General features: G+C 46.9%; 1 protein-coding gene across 6 annotated transcripts in view; it reads right to left on the bottom strand.

The window, feature by feature from the left end:
- pde1cb (phosphodiesterase 1C, calmodulin-dependent b) overlaps window positions 1-18,737 on the bottom strand; it is an 86,706-nt gene that overhangs the window by 59,651 nt on the left and 8,318 nt on the right. For 4 of the 6 annotated variants that reach the window (XM_053882258.1, XM_053882259.1, XM_053882257.1 and 1 more), the window contains 2 exons: window positions 6,009-6,059; window positions 5,426-5,591 (listed from right to left, as the gene is read on the bottom strand). In XM_053882258.1, coding sequence (XP_053738233.1) covers window positions 5,426-5,591; window positions 6,009-6,059 — 217 coding nt within the window. Of the gene's footprint in view, window positions 1-5,425; window positions 5,592-6,008; window positions 6,060-11,688; window positions 11,979-18,737 lie in introns of those variants that run through there. The other 2 variants (XM_053882262.1, XM_053882263.1) reach the window with 2 other exon arrangements.

Here is an 18,737-nt window from a genome sequence, read left to right on the forward strand (position 1 = left end):
GGGGTCTGAGAGGTAAAGGTGTGTGTGAGCGGTTCATTCAAACAGTAGCTGCTGATGTGGTCCACAGGGTCGGGAAGCAAAGGGTCAGAGATGGATCTGGCGGTCGGCCATGTTTGTTTACGTCCGCCCCGTATAGTGTTCTGGTGATGCCGCACTAGTGAGTTCCACTCTTTAGTTCCGTCTATTCTACATTTCAGTCATGGGAATTTGGACATTTAGGATTCTGGATCCTTCACGTCTGAATCGCGACCCGTGCAGGCCATATTTGTGGGCAACTGTGAGCGTTTGGCGTCGCACTTCGTCTCAACAAGAATGGAGGAAAGATGATGCCACACTTCCCGGTGAGAGAGTGGGGTGATAGGAGGCTAGTGCCTCACATATACATAGATCATGTATCATACATAAGTTTTTTTGTTGCTTTTTTGAGGGAGCTAATGATGGATTCCTGTGCTGTAGGCTGTGGTCTGGCACGAGACAGAAGGGAAGGATCCATCATTAATCTACAGTCCTGCGTCTTCTCTGAAGACCATGTTGTTACCATCAGTTATTCTGATGTGTGCGCCCGGGGCCGTCTTCTCACAAGGGTTTATTGAGGTTTATTGGACAAAAGTGACAGTTTGAAGTAGAAGGGGGAGTCAACAGAGTGGACACTGGGGGCAGTGATAGAAGTGTAGCAGAGATGTGGTGGAAGGTGAGACGAAGGTTCCCGCAGTAACTCCTCAGACCTTGTAGTGTCACAGCATGACATAACTCAGACGTAACGTGAAGCCGCCTGTCAGGGTTTTATTGCGTTACCATGTCTTCATAAATTTACTTGAGGTATCACAAGATGTCAGGAGTCCAGCAGCGAATGTGAAAAGCTGTTTAAATGACTTCCTCACCCCCGCCCCAGCTCCTCCTCCGACTCAGTGTCCAAACATGACTCTTACTAACTCCGCCTCGCTGAGACAGTAATGTTTCTGAGGGACAATGAAACAAAAAAAAGTTGTACCTATTAGCCAGACACAAAACACAATCAACTCAACAACGTTAAACCGAGTCTCTGTGGTGCAGATGAATCAATAAAACACCTTTAAGAACAACGTACTTCACTCCAGTCCCCACTTCAGAACGCAATATACTCAGGTAATGGCCCGAAACAACCGAGTCAGCAAGACTGCGTACAGTAATGGCTTGGTATTCTGTGTAATGTCACTCACTCCACGGCTGAATGCTCTTTACTGTGTTGTTTCACGAGCCCCAAAAACCATTTCAGAAGAATCAAACGGCCATTCTCCCGATGTGAACAAATGTGAAAAAGAGCAAACCAAATTCCTTTGTCTTTGAATTGCGAGAGTCACATGTTTCTGCTGTGAGGAAGCAGTTCTGTAACCTGAACATGACACGACAGAGTTACTAAGAATCCTGAGTCCTGACTGACATTTTCATTTTCAGTACACATGGTGATGGATCTGAACATGGAACGCTCATATTCAACTGTTTAGAAAGAAACCTGACACCAACAAAGCATGTTGATATTACGATCAAAAAGCTATTTAGAGTCAAAGCTTTAGCCTTCGACTGATTCAGGTAGAGTAAAAGCAAATTCAATGAATCACTCTGAAAATGAGGACGCTGTTTCAACAACGCTGCAAAACTGTTCCATGATACCTCACCTACCTATCACTACCAAACACACATCTTAAAGTTGAGTTCTCAAACCCCAACCCTTCCAAACCTCACCCTTTGTCTTGAGACCGTGACTTGTTTTGTCATCTTGTTTGGCCTCGTTTGATCTGACCCAGACAGGACAGCAGGTCCTCGGCTTTATACGACACACGTTGACAGGTGAGAGTAAGATGCATGTAATGTCAAAGCAGGCTCAGTTTTGGTTTTTGGTGATTCAGGATTCTCCATAAAAGAACAACAATAAAAGACTCCCTCACTTCCAGTCCAGCTCAGGCTGTCGATCGCCGCCGTCCTTTAACTCACTCTCCTGTCATTCCTCCTACACATCAGGTGACCTCCCTCCATTCTTCAGTAAAATTTCATTATCATCCTCCGGAGGATAACGTGCAGCTCTGGCCTCGCAGGTGCCGCTGGGTTACATCACTTTATGGATTACTGTGAATTCTGTCCCTTTTAATCACCCTGAACCATAATCTCAGCGTGTGTGCGGCGGTTGCAGACCCCCACTCTCCCCGAGGATTTACCCTCTATTAACCGACGTCGCCAGGACCGAGACATCCGCTGACCTCTGTGGGATTTCCCAGACAAAAGATGAGAATGGCAGTCCACTCAGAAGCTAAGCCTCCGGTCCGTGAAGAGCTGCATAACCAGGGGCATCAATAGTCAAAACTAGAACTGGTGCTTGTGTTTTAGGGGACAAATTAGAAACACACACCGATGAGCCACTTAAAACACTGAATCCCCACCTGCAGTCTTTCCTTTCATCCATTTGTTTCCTCTCCACAGACCATCCATGTTTGGCGACGCTTTAACGCGACAGCAGAAAGACAAATAACGCTTTTGTTTATTTCAATCAGGTGGTTGTTTATATCAGACTGTGTCAGCTCATGTGGAAAATCACTTTCTTCTCCTCGGCGCCAGAGAAGGCCTGAGACATCGAGTGGTGTAATGGGAGAGCGCACAGAAGGGGGGCGACACTTTCTGTGGACCAAGATTTGAGAGCGGAGGTGCAGAGTTTTAAGTGCTGAACTCACAAGGGCTTTACGTGACAGCCACTTCTAGCTAGCATCACTGGCTGTATAGAAGGTCATACGGGAAAATAGTGAGGTGCTGGGGAGTCACCAGACCTGGAGGGTCTGGAAGAGTGGGACACGCAGGGAGAGTGGCGTAGTCATCTGGGAAAAGTATTATTTAGCCCTTCATGCCTCCAAGAGTAATTCACCATGTGACGCTACCTGCCAGCGGTCCATCTTCACAAGGACACAGGACGTGATTCACTCCCGTGTGAGCGTCTGACAGGGTGTGACAATGGATCCATGTTCTCAATAAACCCTTCTGAGAAGACGGTCCCGGGCGCACACATCAGAATAACTGATGGTAACAACATGGTCTTCAGAGGACTGTAGATTAATGATGGATCCTTCCCTTCTGTCTCGTGCCAGACCACAGCCTACAGCACAGGAATCCATCATTAGCTATTGCATTAACATATGCATGATACATGATCTATGTATCTGCGAGACACTAGTCTCCTTTTGCCCCGCCCCGCTACGTGGCATGTGCAGCATCATATTCCCTCCCTCCTTGTTGAGATGAAGCGTGACACCAAACGCTCACATTTATCGACAAGTTTTGCCGCCAAGGGTCACGATACGGACGTGAAGGATCCGGAATCCTAAATGTCCAAATTCCCATGACTGAAACGTAGAATAGACGGAAGTGAAGAGGGAACTTAGTGCAGCTTCACCCGAACACTATACGGGGCGGATGTAACGAAACATGGCCGACCGCCAGATCCATTTCTGACCCTCTAAATCCTGACCCTGTAGAACAGTTCAGCCGCTACTGTTTGAAAGAGCTGCTCACACACACACCTTTACCTCTCAGACTCCGCCCACCCAAAGTCCGTCAGGCTCCGCCCTGGTGAGGAGCTCCGGAACAAAACAGCCCGGAAACTAGTCACGGAACATTGTCATGAGAAGGACTTATTTTAGCATCCTTTGCACTAGAAATATTTTGTTTGCGTTTTACAAATGAAGGATATTTGATTAAAATAGTTGCAGCCTGTAGCTTTTTTTTTTTAGGATAAAACAGACACTAGTTTTTTACAAGTTCATTTGCAAAAGTCCTTGTTTCCCATCATGTTGTTCCAGAACCATGAATGATTGCAACTTTCACTGCAGTTCTTAAAGAAATCTGCTGCAAAACTGGGCATTTTTGGCTGCAACAGTCAATAAAATCCGGGGAAATCCAGTGGGGACTGATTACAGGGGAGTCGAGTGTTCATTTACATTCACTCCCTCTTACATGTGAGCGATCGCTCCTTGTCTATTTTGCATGCAATTAAAGCCATGTAATTGTCTTTTTAGGCAGGATTCCTGGTGTCCGCCGTGCAGCGCTCACCGCCGGCCACCTGCAGCATTTGAAGCAGTCTCCGGAGCCATCAAGGTTAATTGGAATCAGCCGTTAAAAGACGGTCAATATTCTAAAAGTGACAACAAATTATGTTAATGGCCGTTTGAAGTCCTTGTTATCAAGGTGGAATCAATCATGGCCGCGTCCCCTGAGGTCAGCAGCCATACATGGCAATTAGCACGGTGTGTGTGTGCGCACGTGGCTCGGCGAGTGTGTGTGGGTGTCAAGGAAATGTGAGGGTGGTTTCACACTGAGCGCTCTGTCTCGGGACAAAGTGCGTTCGGCTCAGATGTCCGAGATGTGAACACAAGCGAGAGGGGTTTTGGACTTGATCCTCAGACGACTCAGTGCTAAATGCTGGAAACGATGCTGGGTCTGATCGCTGTCTGGGCGCACAACATGGTTCAAAAACAACTTCTCAAACTCCCAGAACACAGAGGTATGTAGATGGGAGCTGCTGGAAAATTGTGCTGCAGCGGTCCGGGACTCACAATGTGTGCAGATGTTTGATAACTCAGGTGTTTTCCCCTTTATGAGGCTGATAAACACCAGATTTTATTGACAGACAGATTTGCTCAAATGAATAAGGCTGCGCTCTGCAATAACTGTTTTCACTGCTGTGATCTCACAGCAGTCTGCATGAGGACAGCGAGGAGGAAAGGCTGTGAAACTCTCTGTCATCATTTCATATTTGAGGTGACGACGACTCGTAGAGTTAAGAACTGACATCGAAATAAGGTGGTCAAGCCCATGGTGGTAAATAGGTTGTCGCGCGGCTGATGATGACTTCCTAGAGACGTGCTTCGTCATGGGTCACAAACCAGCTATTTTGCGCGGAGAGCCGCCAGCTGAGGAGGAAAAAAAGGGACATGGCCTAAAGCGCAGAGGTGCAAGGCTGCACAGCAGGGGGTGCATCGTACTCAGGCCACCCGAGACAGTACCCGCAGTGTGAAACCACCCTAAGACACTGGAAGAGCCTGCCTCAACCACGCGCCAGAAAACAAACATGCATGAGCCATCTCACTGGCAGCATCACCTCTGGGTCGCCAAGATTCTTGGTGTTTTTGGATTCAACCCTAAAGAATGTGGCTCAAGTTTGTCCCCTGAAGTCCTCTTCTCGGCCATGACCCCTAAAACACTAAGCTCTCCTTGGCTTTAGATCGTTCTGTCCCCAGCATTTGGGTGCAGAGCCTCATGGGATGTATATAACAGATCAGTGTTTGTGAACAAAAACGAATCCTGAGCAGTGATGGGGGACCAAACTCTGACTATGTGGCATAAAACATAGCATTTTCCCGCAGTTGGCAGCCAACAATAACAGCTCAATATAGCGTCACCAAACCTGATGGCAGTTTTCTCTGTGGCATCTGGCTCATCTGCAGCAGGAAGTTCATCAGCCAGAATCTCCTCAGGACTTCGAGGGTCATTCGCAGGGGCCTTCTGCTCTTTCCCTTTGATCCCCATCCCTGCAGTGATGGCGTTCCATAAGGCGCTCTGGGACTTTGAGCCTATGACCAAACACAAAACGCCTGTAAATCACGGCATCATCTCCATTTTCACGTGACGTCACCATTTGACAATTCAAGAAAAACAAAGGACCAAGTTTGATTTAAAACCGCGACAAACACATGCAATAGTTGTCGACTGCTGCCATCTAATGGTTAGATCTGTGCACTGATCCAGTTCACAACATAGGATTACGATTTAAGGAATAGTCTTAAAATGTATTTAAATGAAGATTGCCTGCATAAAAGAATCGAATATTTGAGTGTGGTTATCTTGTAATGGATGTCTGATCTCAAAGTCAAGTGTAGTTTAACTTGATCTTACGTACAAGCTGGTGGACAATTTTCAAAAACAAGGCTGAAATGTATCTGATCTTTGGTGTGTTTATAATGACTCATCCACAAATCCATGTTACTCACGTGAAAAACTGGCCTGTGGTCTGCTGGAGCTTTCTGCATCCTCATTTGCCACTGAAACAAACAGATGAAAAGTTATGTTTACAAGTCTCCTGAAGGCTTATTGGAGAACCATATTGCTTTAGCAGAAATGAACGATGATGTATATATATATATATATATATATATATATATATATATACATATATATATATATATATATATATATATATATATATATATATATATATATATATATATATATATATATATACATATATATATATATATATATATATATATATATATATATATATATATATATATGGTTGGATTTCATTGCTGATTATCTATAATTCTTTACTTCTTAACGTCACACCAACTGGGTGACGTCATCAGTCGAGGGCCAAAACTGAATTTGCGTCATTCAGCCCGTTGGCTTGTTACATGTGATCACCATTAAATAAAAACTCCTATTGAAATTCAAACTTCTCTATAGCCTGCGTCCGTCCCGTATCCTAGACATCAGGGAGTCGAGCGGTTGTGACTTGAGAAAACAGACGCAGAGTGTGCAGTGATCACGATAGTCCTCTAGAGGGAGACAACCGACAGTTGTACTCGCCATCACCATAAGCAAAACTCTTTTCCTTCTGAACTCTGACGCGCCAGATCATGTAAATAAGAACACGAAGCGGAACGGATTCTATGTGAATAAAACTGGCAACCCCCTGAACAAATCCAGCAAATGAAAGAAGACACGCACGTCCCACTTCAGGCTCCACACTTTTGTAGCACTCAGACCTGCATATATTCACACATTCAATTCGCCTGCAATGTAACACTGTACATGGCAGGTGTCCTCTCATAACTCGGTCTAATTCTTCCAGCTCAGTGTTGCTTTCTTGTGAGCTCGTATTTTACTTGACACCTTCCGTCTGAATCCCTCCTGTCAGCAGGCGGTATTGCGGTATGGTTTCCAAACTTGCGGCGCATCTTGTGGCAGTAATGAGCTGTTGGTGCGCTCGAGTGAGAGCAGCCACCCTGCACTAAAATTACCTCTGATAGAGGAGGGAATTGTTTCGCGTCCATGCCAATTAACTTTTCCTCTTAACTAACACGGCGCAGGAAATCACGCTGCATATATTAGAGCCGCGTCCAGCCGGTAGAAAAGGTCATCAGTCGGCAGCAGGGAGGTGTCCTATCTGGCGTGTCCATGTTGGGACAACCTTCATGGCTCCATCATTTGTTCAGCAAATTCAGATTCTCAAGACCTTCCCACCACTGCAGCCAATTGGCCCTGATGGTTAGTGAGCCGGTCGCCAGTTTGTCGGCTCACATCAGCACTTTTGCCGGCGATGACTCATGCCACTGAAGAGAGGACTTGTCCCTTCATCTGGGCTTTAATTGGGAAAGCTGGTCAAAAAGGCCGAATCCCTGGTGGGAGGGAAGCACGACTGCACCAAACTGGACTCATCATTTCACCCGGCATCAGGATCCAACGCTTGTAAAGAGTTTTAAGACTCTCTAATGGTGGGAGACGTCTTTGACAACAGATGTAATGACACAAGAGAAATGTGTCTTCCCGCCCATGGACAAGCATTTCACCTGAATCTCTATGAAGAGGAATTCCGGGAAACAAACGCTGTATCCTGCAGCAACACCAGGGCTTCATATCTATAGATTTTTAGGAGACATTAACTTTTGTTTTGCACCAAAAATGGGGGTCTGTCTTCATGTGAGTCCAATTGATTTCCAAGAAAACCAGTCAACACAACTGCGATGAACCTCGACTGTCTACTGGCAACAAAGGGGCCCTTTCGAGGGCACTAACCTGTGCAGCCAACACGTAACACACGCTCCATGTTGCAGGGCGAACACTGTACAGCCATGTACATCATTGAGGGTTACAAACACAAAGAAGGAGCTGCCAGTTTCTGAGGACCAGATGGTCCCACTGGTGCAGAGAGTCAGCGACCTGCGACGGCAACCTCTTGACTTTAACCTTTGCAGGATTAATAGCGGGGTCTCGGCGACCATCTGCATCATTAGGGGGTGAGAATCCTTTCATCAGGGATTATTTCTTAATCCTGCATCTTTAATAGATGGTCATATCACAACGACAAACACAACTAATCCTTCGTATTTAGCAGCATAAACAGAAAGCTAACCAGCATTGGAGGCAATTGGCCTGAAGAAGATTGAGATGTAATTCAACGCATCGTTGGGCTAATCTGAACTGTCGGATGGGATCAGCCATCTTTGTTACTTAAAGGAGAGGCAGGTTTTAAGCTCTGCCACCGAAGTTGTGCCTCTGACTCGAGGTGCAGCCACGAAGTCACCGCAAGTGATGTACAGCAGCAATAATGTTCCGTTTAGCCTCATCACAGTAACAACAATCCAGCAGAATTACACCTCAATCCAGCGTGAAATGAAGGAGACAAGTTGTGTGGAACGCAGTCAGGGACACCGAGGAGCCATCTGGGATCGCTCGGATTAAATAGAAAGAGAGTTTGGCTAATGATCTGACACCAGCCGCCTCTAAATTGGAACCTTGAAAAAGCATGAATCTATGTCCTTTGTGTTAAGCAACTGCTGAGCAACAACAGGAATTCGTTTAACTCATCGCCAGAGCCAGGTTTGAACCATGATATACAGTGTGGACTAGGGATGGGAGATATGGATAAAAAAAAAAGTTATCGAGATAACAATAATTATCAGGATAAATGTTCCTTCTCCTCCATGTGTTGGACACTACAGTCTCTCTTGAAACTCTTTCATGATGAAACTCAGGAGTGGAGTTTGTCTCCAACATCATGATTTGTTGATATTTCAATATAATGGTGAACTCAATGTTTCCGGTCTCTGGTAGAAGCCGCTGTGTCTGACAGGCTGCTCTGCCAGCTTTATTTAGGGGTTAAATGGAGCCGTCTGTCTGCTGTATCTCATGTCTCTGAACAGTTGACTTGAACTATGGAGCAGTCTGGACACAGTTCCTAGATGCTGCTGAAGAAACATTAGAAACCAGGTGAAGAAATGATCATTTAGTGAGGGACCTGAGAAGTTAGGAGACAGGGAGGCTACAGTGAGGAGGCGAGAGACAGTGATGGAGCAAGAGGTTGACGAATGAGGCCAACGGGGACATGATGGTGAGGGAGACGGCTCAAATTCAAGATGTCAACATATGTCATGTTTTCTGACCATGTTCTTTGTGTGACTAGTCTGAAGTCCCTGCTAAGACGCTGCCCTGAAGCTGCGACGACCGCTCTCTGACAAAGATCGTCCAGACATGGACTACTTCCTCTAAAATCCTAATGAGCTCCACAGTCATGGTGTGCATACCGTCCAGACAAAAGGAGTCTCACTCACTTGTCGGGCGGCGAGCTAATGAACGCAGCGGCAGCCAGATGCTAAACAGCGAGCTGAGGAGTCCAGTCGGGCAATGAGGCTCCAGCGCCAGGAGTCACGCTTCAGAGGCGCTGATGGGCAAAACACTGCGCTGACTGAGCCCCGGCAAGTAATTGATGGTGACACTCGGGGGTTACCATGGCAACGCCCATAGCTGTTGGTGCATATGACTGTGATGCCGTAATCACAAGGTGACAGGAGGCTTCACTCGGAGCCCAGGTTTATGAGCACTCATGAACAGCATGGCGTCTTTATCTTTCTGACAGGCCTCGAAAGCCACCGTGCGCTTCAGTGACGCCCAACATAGAAAAATGAAACAGTTCAAGTCAGCGCTGTTCAAGAGTCGGCAACATCCGTGATGAAGTGACACCATCTTTGAGTGATGCTGGCAAGTTTCCTCATCGTGAACAAGAAAGTTGTTTGCATATTTAAGAGAATTGTTTAGAGGAGTTTCAGCCGCTGCGTGTCTTCTCGAACATTTCCCCTGGAGCTCAGCTCACAACACGCTCCCTCTGTAATTGAACTGAAAGTTAAACAGATGATGGTGAAGCTTCCCTCTCACTGGTTCAACTTCTCCACGTTGGTTGGCGTCAACAAACACGGCGGAAGGCCAGCTGAGTTTAGACAAGCGAGGTGGCACCAGGGGGAGCCATTTACGAGCCGAACGAGGGACAAATGCAGATTAGACCAAAAGAAAGACAAGTTTGAAAGGGATTTGAAGAGAGGAGAAGAATGTGCCGCTGTGTTTCCATCTGGGGACTGAAACTCTCAGTCCAGGGGACTCACAGCAGGGGGTCTCTGTCTGCGTTTGGGGCTCCCTCAGGGTTGTGTTCAAGCTGAAATACTTATATCTAACGAAAAACCTAATTTTTTACCATAAAGACACTTGGAGCAGCAGGTTTTGCACCAGTTTTCAGAGACAAAACAAAGCAGACCTTTGCCCAAAATGGCAAAAATGTGTGCATTACTTCCCTATTTTTAATTATCTGCATGGTTAGAAGCACTAGAGTTCTCTCTTCACTAGAGAGGGATGGATCCTTGAAAGGATTCCTGGATCCAGATGGTAATTCAGAACAGCAGTGAAGGGTTGGTGAGGCTTCATGAAACGGTGTCCTTTCTTTATTCAATGAAACCTCACATCATTTCCAAACCAAGACCGCCATCTAGTGGCCTCTGAAAATTAGGACACTGCTCCATCAGCTCTGCAATACTGTTTCATGATACTTCAGCTACCAATACATGCCATGTGATCCCTGACCCAAGGGCAACATCCCCCACCCCCAAAATCTGTTGTCAAAAGCTCTGTTATATTCATTTACTCCCCCTCTTTATCTCCACGTCCATGTTAGCGCTGAGATTTCATTATTTTGACTTGCTCAAGAGCTCCTCAGAGGCGACTGCTGTGATCTGGCGCTTCTTCTCGTATGGAAACAAAAAAGCCATTCTCCTCTTTGAAGGAACTATTTTGAGTGAAAAGTCAATAACTTCGACCTCACAGCCTGAATGCGGATCAATAGAAGCTGCATCGTGTAAGTCAAGCGCTGATGAACGGCTCACGCTCAGGCTTGCCCTCCCAGCAGGGCCATGGCTACATGTCTCACACTAAAGAAAGAAGAGCTACAGTCGGCTGGTTGTGTTCAACGCTAAAGTCCGTTGATCTGACCAGGTGGGCAATTTGGAGTGTGGGAGGAAATCGGAGTGGAAACCCGTGCCAGTATGAGGAGTACATCCAAACTCCAAATAAGGAGGTTGCAGCATGGAACACCTCTCCATAGCGTCAAACTGAAAACCATTTTCTCACGTTATATGATGACATTGGGATGCAAGTCGAGGTGGCAGACCAGTATAGATACATGTACGCAGGTCAGTGAAAAGACAGTCAGCGAGCTCTTTCATAGTCTAAAAGTATGAGATGAGATGAGAACAAACATGGATGTCTGTCACTGGCTGGTCACAGGGCACAAGTTCTGCCGCCTCACTTCAACTTTCTCACCGTGATCATCACACTGCTCAGCTTCCTCGCCACATGCTCCCGCGAGACGCCGATGATGCAACGGGAAACAAAAACAAGTCAAGTGGCAGCTAAGTTCATCAACACTGGGGTCGTCAAGACAATAGGACGAATTCCGGGTGACGTCAGCATCACACAGCTTCAGACCGAAGCCCCTTGTTTCCATGGAGTGCAGTGGCAAGCCTTAACTTGGGCAGAATGGCTGGAGTTGTGCAGCCTGAATGTGCCGCGTGCCGCCGCCTCACGCTGCGCTCTCTCACACACACCTCCTCGCCCTCAAAGTCTTACCGATGGTGATGTTGAAGCCGTCAATGCTGAAGGTGGCACTGCGACCCTTCCTGAAGCGGTGCTTCTTGGAGTTGGCTTCCATGGCTCGCCGACCCTCCGCTCGCCCCTTTGATTCGCTCTTAATCTGCCAGCCGCAGGTTCTTGCTGTGCCAGAGCAACTCTTGAGAACAGAACGGCTCCCCCTCTCCTCTGTCCGCCGGTGAGGAACTGTCAAACAATCACTACTTCTCCTTGTTAAAGAGCAGCTCCACCCCCCTCCCCACAGCTTGTCAACGCCGGACAAATCTTGCCTCTTCCTCTCGCGGCTTGTCACACCTCAACAAGCTCATTTCCAGGAGCTTAGGGCTCTTGATTTGTGTTTCTTCTATGGATCTCCCTCCTCCCTCCTTCCCCGCTGCCTCTCTCTCTCGCTCGCTCCCTGTTCGCCTCTCTTCCCAAGAGGTACAGTAGGTGTGTGTAGTGGCTGGTGTTGGTGGTTGGGAGGAGGACATCTCTGGAGGACTCCAGATGAACATGACTCCTCCTACTATGTTGAATTATAGCAGCAATATCAGAGCTGCTCAGCGCTCTAGCGTGGGGTGAGATGGAATGATGCGTGTGTGTGTGTGAGACGGTGCTGGGAGACAACGATTATGTCTATTGAGCTCCAACCAGTCATTAAATCAATACCTCTGCATTTAATTCTACAAGAGCTATTTGCTCAGCTGACAACAGACCTGAGGCTCAAAATGGAAAGCAGCATGCTGCCACCACATCGGACTGTTTTGATCACCTCCATACAAGTGAATAAATCCTTCAGGTATTTGGAATCGCTGAAGCGACTTCATTTAAAAGGCTGCCTGAGCCGCGGAGTGAATGTTTTCCTTGTAGATAAGAATGTTTTTCAGGTTATTGGGTTTGTGTTGTGGAGCTTAACCTCGGCACCGTGAATGTGACCAGTAGCAGCCACAAGAGTTGCAGCTTCGCTCGACACTGCGATCTTTTCCTGAGCCACGTTTCCTGCACTTTTTATTTCAGTGGAGCCAGCGGAGATAAGGAAGAGCTGCTTCACACAAACACGTTCTCCTCTGAGGTCTTCAGGAGAACATGCTTTTTTCTGGCCACTGAAACTTTCATCACTTCACCCTTAACACCACAGATCAACAGAGGATCTGAGTTCCCCTTATTAGCACTGAATGACATTTAGCTTAGTTCTGTGTGCGTGGATTTCCCTCTCCCTGTGATTAGTGTCGGGGAGTGCACTTTATGAAGGCTGTTGCCACGTTCTCACAGCTCTCTCGCCCTCTCTGCCATGATAGCAACAGTCAGAAGACCGAAGAGTGTTTTTAAATGTCACTTATAGCAGGGATTTCAATAAAAACGCCTGTCAGATTTGACGTAAGGTTTCCCACATCTCATCTCTGCACTGCAAAGAGGCGTTTAGAAAGACCTCACTTCGGAAACAAAGGGCTTCTCTGCAGCCTTTCTCATGAAGGGTTCCTTCCTGACCTTTCCTTCAACACACCTGGGCCTGTCTCGTACCCACAGCCAGGGGTGTCTAGGCTGAACCAGCTGAGGCACCGCCTTTCTTTGAAAACAAGATGCTCCACTCTAAGTCCGGGACAGATGACAGAGCTCACTACTATTCTCGGTCTTCTTACAAGTCACACTTGACTAGCTCTGGACTAAAACGGTGGGAGCATAGGGAGTCAAGACCCAGCAAAGAACCCGCTGGGACACAGCCACATCTTATGAGAGGAATCTGGTGCAAACTAGCACGTGACAGTGAATTTACACACATAACTGAGAGTGAAAAACACAAGTCACGATCACTGTTCTCGCTCCTGTCTTCTCCACCTTGAAACCTTCACCTCATACCATAGTTGATCACTTCTCTCGAGCCTTGTCCAAACATCAATGGAATCGAACACAAGGAGCTGCTGTTTAGTTCAGAGCCTCGCAGAACTGTGGGAGAGCAAAAGGTTGCAAGCAAAACTCTTGGGTTGGAGGGAGACGGGGTTCTATCTTAAGAGTGGGTTTCACTCTGGTTTCCTCCCACAGTCCCTCAAAGTACAGTTAAGCAGCCACCCATTCTCTGTCGATGTGAGGAGGTCCAGGGTGCCCCCTGTCGCCGGGATAGACTCCAGCGAAACCCCAAAATGGAATTGAAGCAGGGAATGAAAGACAGAAACGCCTTTCATCATTCAAAGCCTTTTTAATAGCTGAAACCATACTGATTTGCACTTAACTTTCCTCCAATTCTGAGGAAGCGCGTTTGTAAACTGAGGAACAACTAGGCGACGAGAAGCAAAGCCAACTCGCTCGGGGAGTTTCTGCCACTTTATTTACCAGATAAATAACGTCTTTATGTTGTTTGTGTCCATCACTTCTTACATGGGGAGAAAGAAAGACAACACTGTTCATCGGTCACCAAATGTTTGCTTTGCTCCTCCATTAATTAATCTCAATTTTAATAGCTCACGTAGCCATAATCAATGATGTAATCTCTGCGCGTTGTCAACAGCACGACGAGGGATTCAGAGTAATTATCACTGAATCATTTGCTCTATAGCTAAGTGGCAACAATTACTGAGGCTGATTCACACACCGAGGGCTGATTCAACATGGACGTGCCGAGGCCACTGAAGCAGACTCAACTGTACCGCAGATACATCACACACACACAAGTCTGTGATGTTTGTTGAAGCTGATCAAGTTTGCGGATGACACCACCGTCGTCGGGCTCATCTCAGATGGAGATGAGTCGGCTTACAGGAGGGAGGTGGAGCGGCTGGTGTCCTGGTGCAGCCACAGCAACCTGGTGCTCAACGCCCAGAAGACAGTGGAGGTGATCATGGACCTCAAGAGAGTCACAGCTCCTCCGTCCCCTCTCATGTTGGCTGGTTCGCCCATTCCCACTGTGGACTCCTCCTGCTTCCTGGGAACCACCATCACTGAGGACCTCAAATGGGAGCTGACCATCAGGTCCCTCATCAGGAAGGTCCAGCAGAGAATGTTCTTCCTGAGGCAGCTACGAAAACTACGACTGCCGACGAAGTTGCTGGTGGACTTCTACGCGGCCATCATCCAGTCCATCCTCATGCGTCAATAGCGCCACCTCCAGGGACAAGAGCAGACTGCAGCGCATCGTACGTTCTGCTGAGAAGGTGATGGGTTGCAGCCTGCCACCTCTTCAGGACCTGTATGTCTCCAGGACCCAGAGACGTGCAGGTGGGATCAGAGCCTTCGACCCTTCTCACCCTGGACATGGACTGTTTCTCCCTCTTCCCTCTGGCAGGAGAACCTCCCATCACTGGAACAGCTTCTTCCCCTCGGCCATCAGACTGTTGAATTCGTGATCAGCCTTTGTAGTTTGTGGGTTATTTATTTATCAGTTACTTTGATTTGATTTTATTTTTTGTTCATGACCGCACGCTATTCCAAAGCACTATGGTGGGATCTCCACTGACCACGGCAGTAAAGCTGACTCTGATTCTGAACCTAGAGACTGCAACAGTGTCGGAGAGAGAGAGATGCTGCGGACGATTTTCAGCCTCCACTTGTTAGATAATTACCCTTCTTCTCATCATTGTGAGTCCCTTCAAGGTCTCCGTCAGCAGTCCTTCCATTTCATACTCCACGTGGCAATTTGTGAGCCACCTAATTCAGCAGCATGGAGTGGCGCCTGCTCCTGTGCAGCTTTATCATTTTTGGAGTGTATGGTAATGCTGCCTTACCCCGTTCAGCCTAAGGCCCTCACAGGCAGACATGGAGAGCACCTTCTAAATTAGCTCAGCGCAGACAGCGGCTGCCGATAAATATATTTTGGAGTCATCGTAAACGCTCTTATTTGCTTTGATTCAAATAGTTTCATACGGAGTGAAGATCTTCAAGATCACTGCTCCACATGGTGAAAAGAAGCGGAAAACAGAGGATGAATTTTGAAGTCGAGTCGTCACATCCCAACCATCAACACACAGGCATATAGCTAGCAGGGCGTCTGCAAACATGAAGCAATGGCCGCCCTCCTGTCACCATAGCAGGACGCCCTAAATGTCCGATCATCACTGGCTGTATCACGCCCCACTCCTGGTGTCCTCGCACTGGTTTCCAAGAAAAGGGTGTTTCGCCCAGTCTTTTCTCCAAATATCAAATGTAAAAATTTGGCTTTTTTCAACACTTTCACAACCATAGCTTAGCCGCCACATTTGTTTACCGGCCTAATCTGGCGGTGATGATGACTATGATGACTACCTGTTTGCACCGTTTTACTTGTTTGCACCATTTACTTATTTCTGTTTTTGCACGAACAATTTAAGGGCTCCTGTAACAGCGAATTTCTCCTTTGTGAGACCAATAAAGTTTGTCTTATCTTACCCATATCTCACGAGACACCGCACTCGCGGCATGGAAGCGCTTGATGGGATGTGTGGCGCTGGTGACAGGAGGAAACCGCAGATATGTTCCACGCTTTAAACAATCCCTTTCTAAACTAACTCATAGCTTTTTAATGGGAGGAGTATTTTGGTGTTTCTTTGGCACAAAGTTGCCTCAGGCTGGACTGGAACCCACCAACTTGCTGCAAGGTTTTAACCAGCAGTCATGAGTGTGTGTGTGTGTGTGTGTGAGGGAGCGCAAGCATCCATCCAGGTCACAATTTGATGCAGCGGTGTGAAAGTAAAGCGGAGTGTTTTGGGGTCAGATTCGAGGAGGCGATTACATAAAACACTTTGCTGAATGAGCATGCGCCTGCTTCTATTTCTATAATGTTCCACAAGGTAAAAAGCTTTTTGTGGACGACTGAATCATTTAACAGCAGCATGGCTAGTTTGCTGAGACCGGAGTTTTGGATGTTTATTAAAGCCAATACATCATCAGAGACGTTTCAGTCGGGGAGTAAATGAAAAACACTGCAGGGCACTGAGGTCAATCCAGCGATGGCAGTAGCAAAATAATTGAAGCCATAGCAGTAGATTTCATTTACTAGTGCGAGGTGCAGAGGCAGGAATAGTATTTCACAAGTGAACAATGTACAACTGTCAACAGTGTCTGGATAACAGTAGTAGTGATGACATCACTCAGACTGAGCCTGACACTGTTACGCTTGATTCAGATTCCTTTTCCTGTCCTGTTACACACTTCTTCATCTCAACGCAGCACATTTACGACTAGTATTCTAAATTTGAAATTAATCGTGATTAACCACAACATTAATAAACTCGATTTTCTTTTTTCATCGATTCACAGGCCTGTTTTAAGCATCAGAAGTAGACACAGTAGAATCATTACTAGCAGCAGGGAAAAATGCTCATGGCTGCAGTAAACCTATTTGTTATAATAGCTATCTTAGTACAGTAGTAGTACTAATCTGAAAAGTATACATGGAGTATAAGTAGCTCATAAGAGAAGTATCATGAGTGGTAGTTCTAGTGGTCTGCAAAAGCAGCAGTGTCATGGTTCTGCATCGTCATCCTCACACTGTTATTCTCACCAGCTCCTGATGTTAGCCAGAGGCAACTTACAAGCTGAAGTTCCTCGACTGCGACTCCTCTCCCGACAACAACAGCAGGATTTTTTAAAATCCTTTTCTCCCTGTAATGAGAAATTTCTTCTCTATTATCTGTCTACTGTTGCTCCAACCTCCAAATATCTCCAAAAGCAAACACCTGAAAATGAATTCTTCTGTGGGCAGTAGGAGGCGGTGATCGCTGACCCACTCCTACACAGCACGGAGCCAAGATAAAACACTGAGGTAAACACTGAGGTAACGTTGGTTAAATCACCTGCCAGGGCCATTAACACTCCCCTGTTTTTAATGATCTCAGGCGACTGGGCTCACACTGGCCTTCAGGCTGGCTCCAGGTAGGACTGAGGTCCGTGTGCAAGGAAAGCGAACCAGCGGTGGAGGGACGTCAGCGTTTGATTTGAGTGGAAGAGAGACTCAGCTGTGCGGCTCTTCACCAAATGAGCCGCCAAACTGACTGCTGTTTTGGTCAAGTTACTGTTGAGATGATGGTTTACACAGGAAATAAGAGGAAAAAGTAAGAGCTATTCCGGCAATGGCACAATATCGTTCAAAGACTTCGACTAGTGTTTAACTTTGAAACATAAACAATAAAACTCGGTCCTCAGACTTTGAGCCTGATCAGATCCACCATCAACACGACAGACATGACCCAGTTCCACGTCTGACTCTGTCCTTCCCTCAACTAAAGGTCTGGCATGTGTTTCACCTGTGAGTCACTGTTGATGGTGGTGAGGTCCGTTGAATTCAGTGGAGTGAAGATAAGACGCTCCAGTCTGCAGCGTGGCTCACACACACACACAGACCGGGGCCACGTTATTGGTGACAGGAGCCACGTCACAAAATAGAGCAGTCAAATCAATGGCGCCCACATTTCTATCTACGCCGCTTGATATTTCCAGGAGGATCACGGTAAAATGGAGGAATTTAAAAAATGCATGCACAAGAGACATACGCAAACCAGCAACCTGGTGACATACAGGGATGTGCTTTAACCGCTATACTGAGTCACATGACCAGCTGCATTAGGTGAAGCCTCACAGCATGACGTGTGTAGCATGTGGCTCTGTTCAGCAGCACACTAAAATAGTGGGGCTCTGAGCCTCTGACTGGTTGGCCAGCCCTGTGCCAGGACATGAAAATGTCACACACCTGACATGCTGATGTAGATTACCTCGCAAACGTCCTATCAGAGGTCTTTACCTATTCATCACAGGTGCTGGAAGGCATCATCTCCTGACAGCACTGTGGTGCTCGACAGCAGAAGGAACTGCAGAGGCATTGAAACACTGAGAAAGGATTTGATTAGTAAACAGAGCTCTATTGTTGTGCGGTAACATGATTTTGCCCAGTGATTCGTCTCAACACAGCCACAGGTCAAACCTCTTTGTGACAGAGCAGCGGTTAAATAACAGTCTCTTTGTTTGCTTCTGCTTTTATATGAAAAATGATTTACACCAGAGCAAACACCCCTGTTCTCTGGGACGCTGCGTTTCTTATATCGATCCAGCTGCATGGTTCACGCATTTGTTTGTCACCATGCAGT

This window comes from Synchiropus splendidus, chromosome 13 (genome assembly GCF_027744825.2).
Source record: "Synchiropus splendidus isolate RoL2022-P1 chromosome 13, RoL_Sspl_1.0, whole genome shotgun sequence".
Taxonomy (NCBI): domain Eukaryota; kingdom Metazoa; phylum Chordata; class Actinopteri; order Syngnathiformes; family Callionymidae; genus Synchiropus; species Synchiropus splendidus.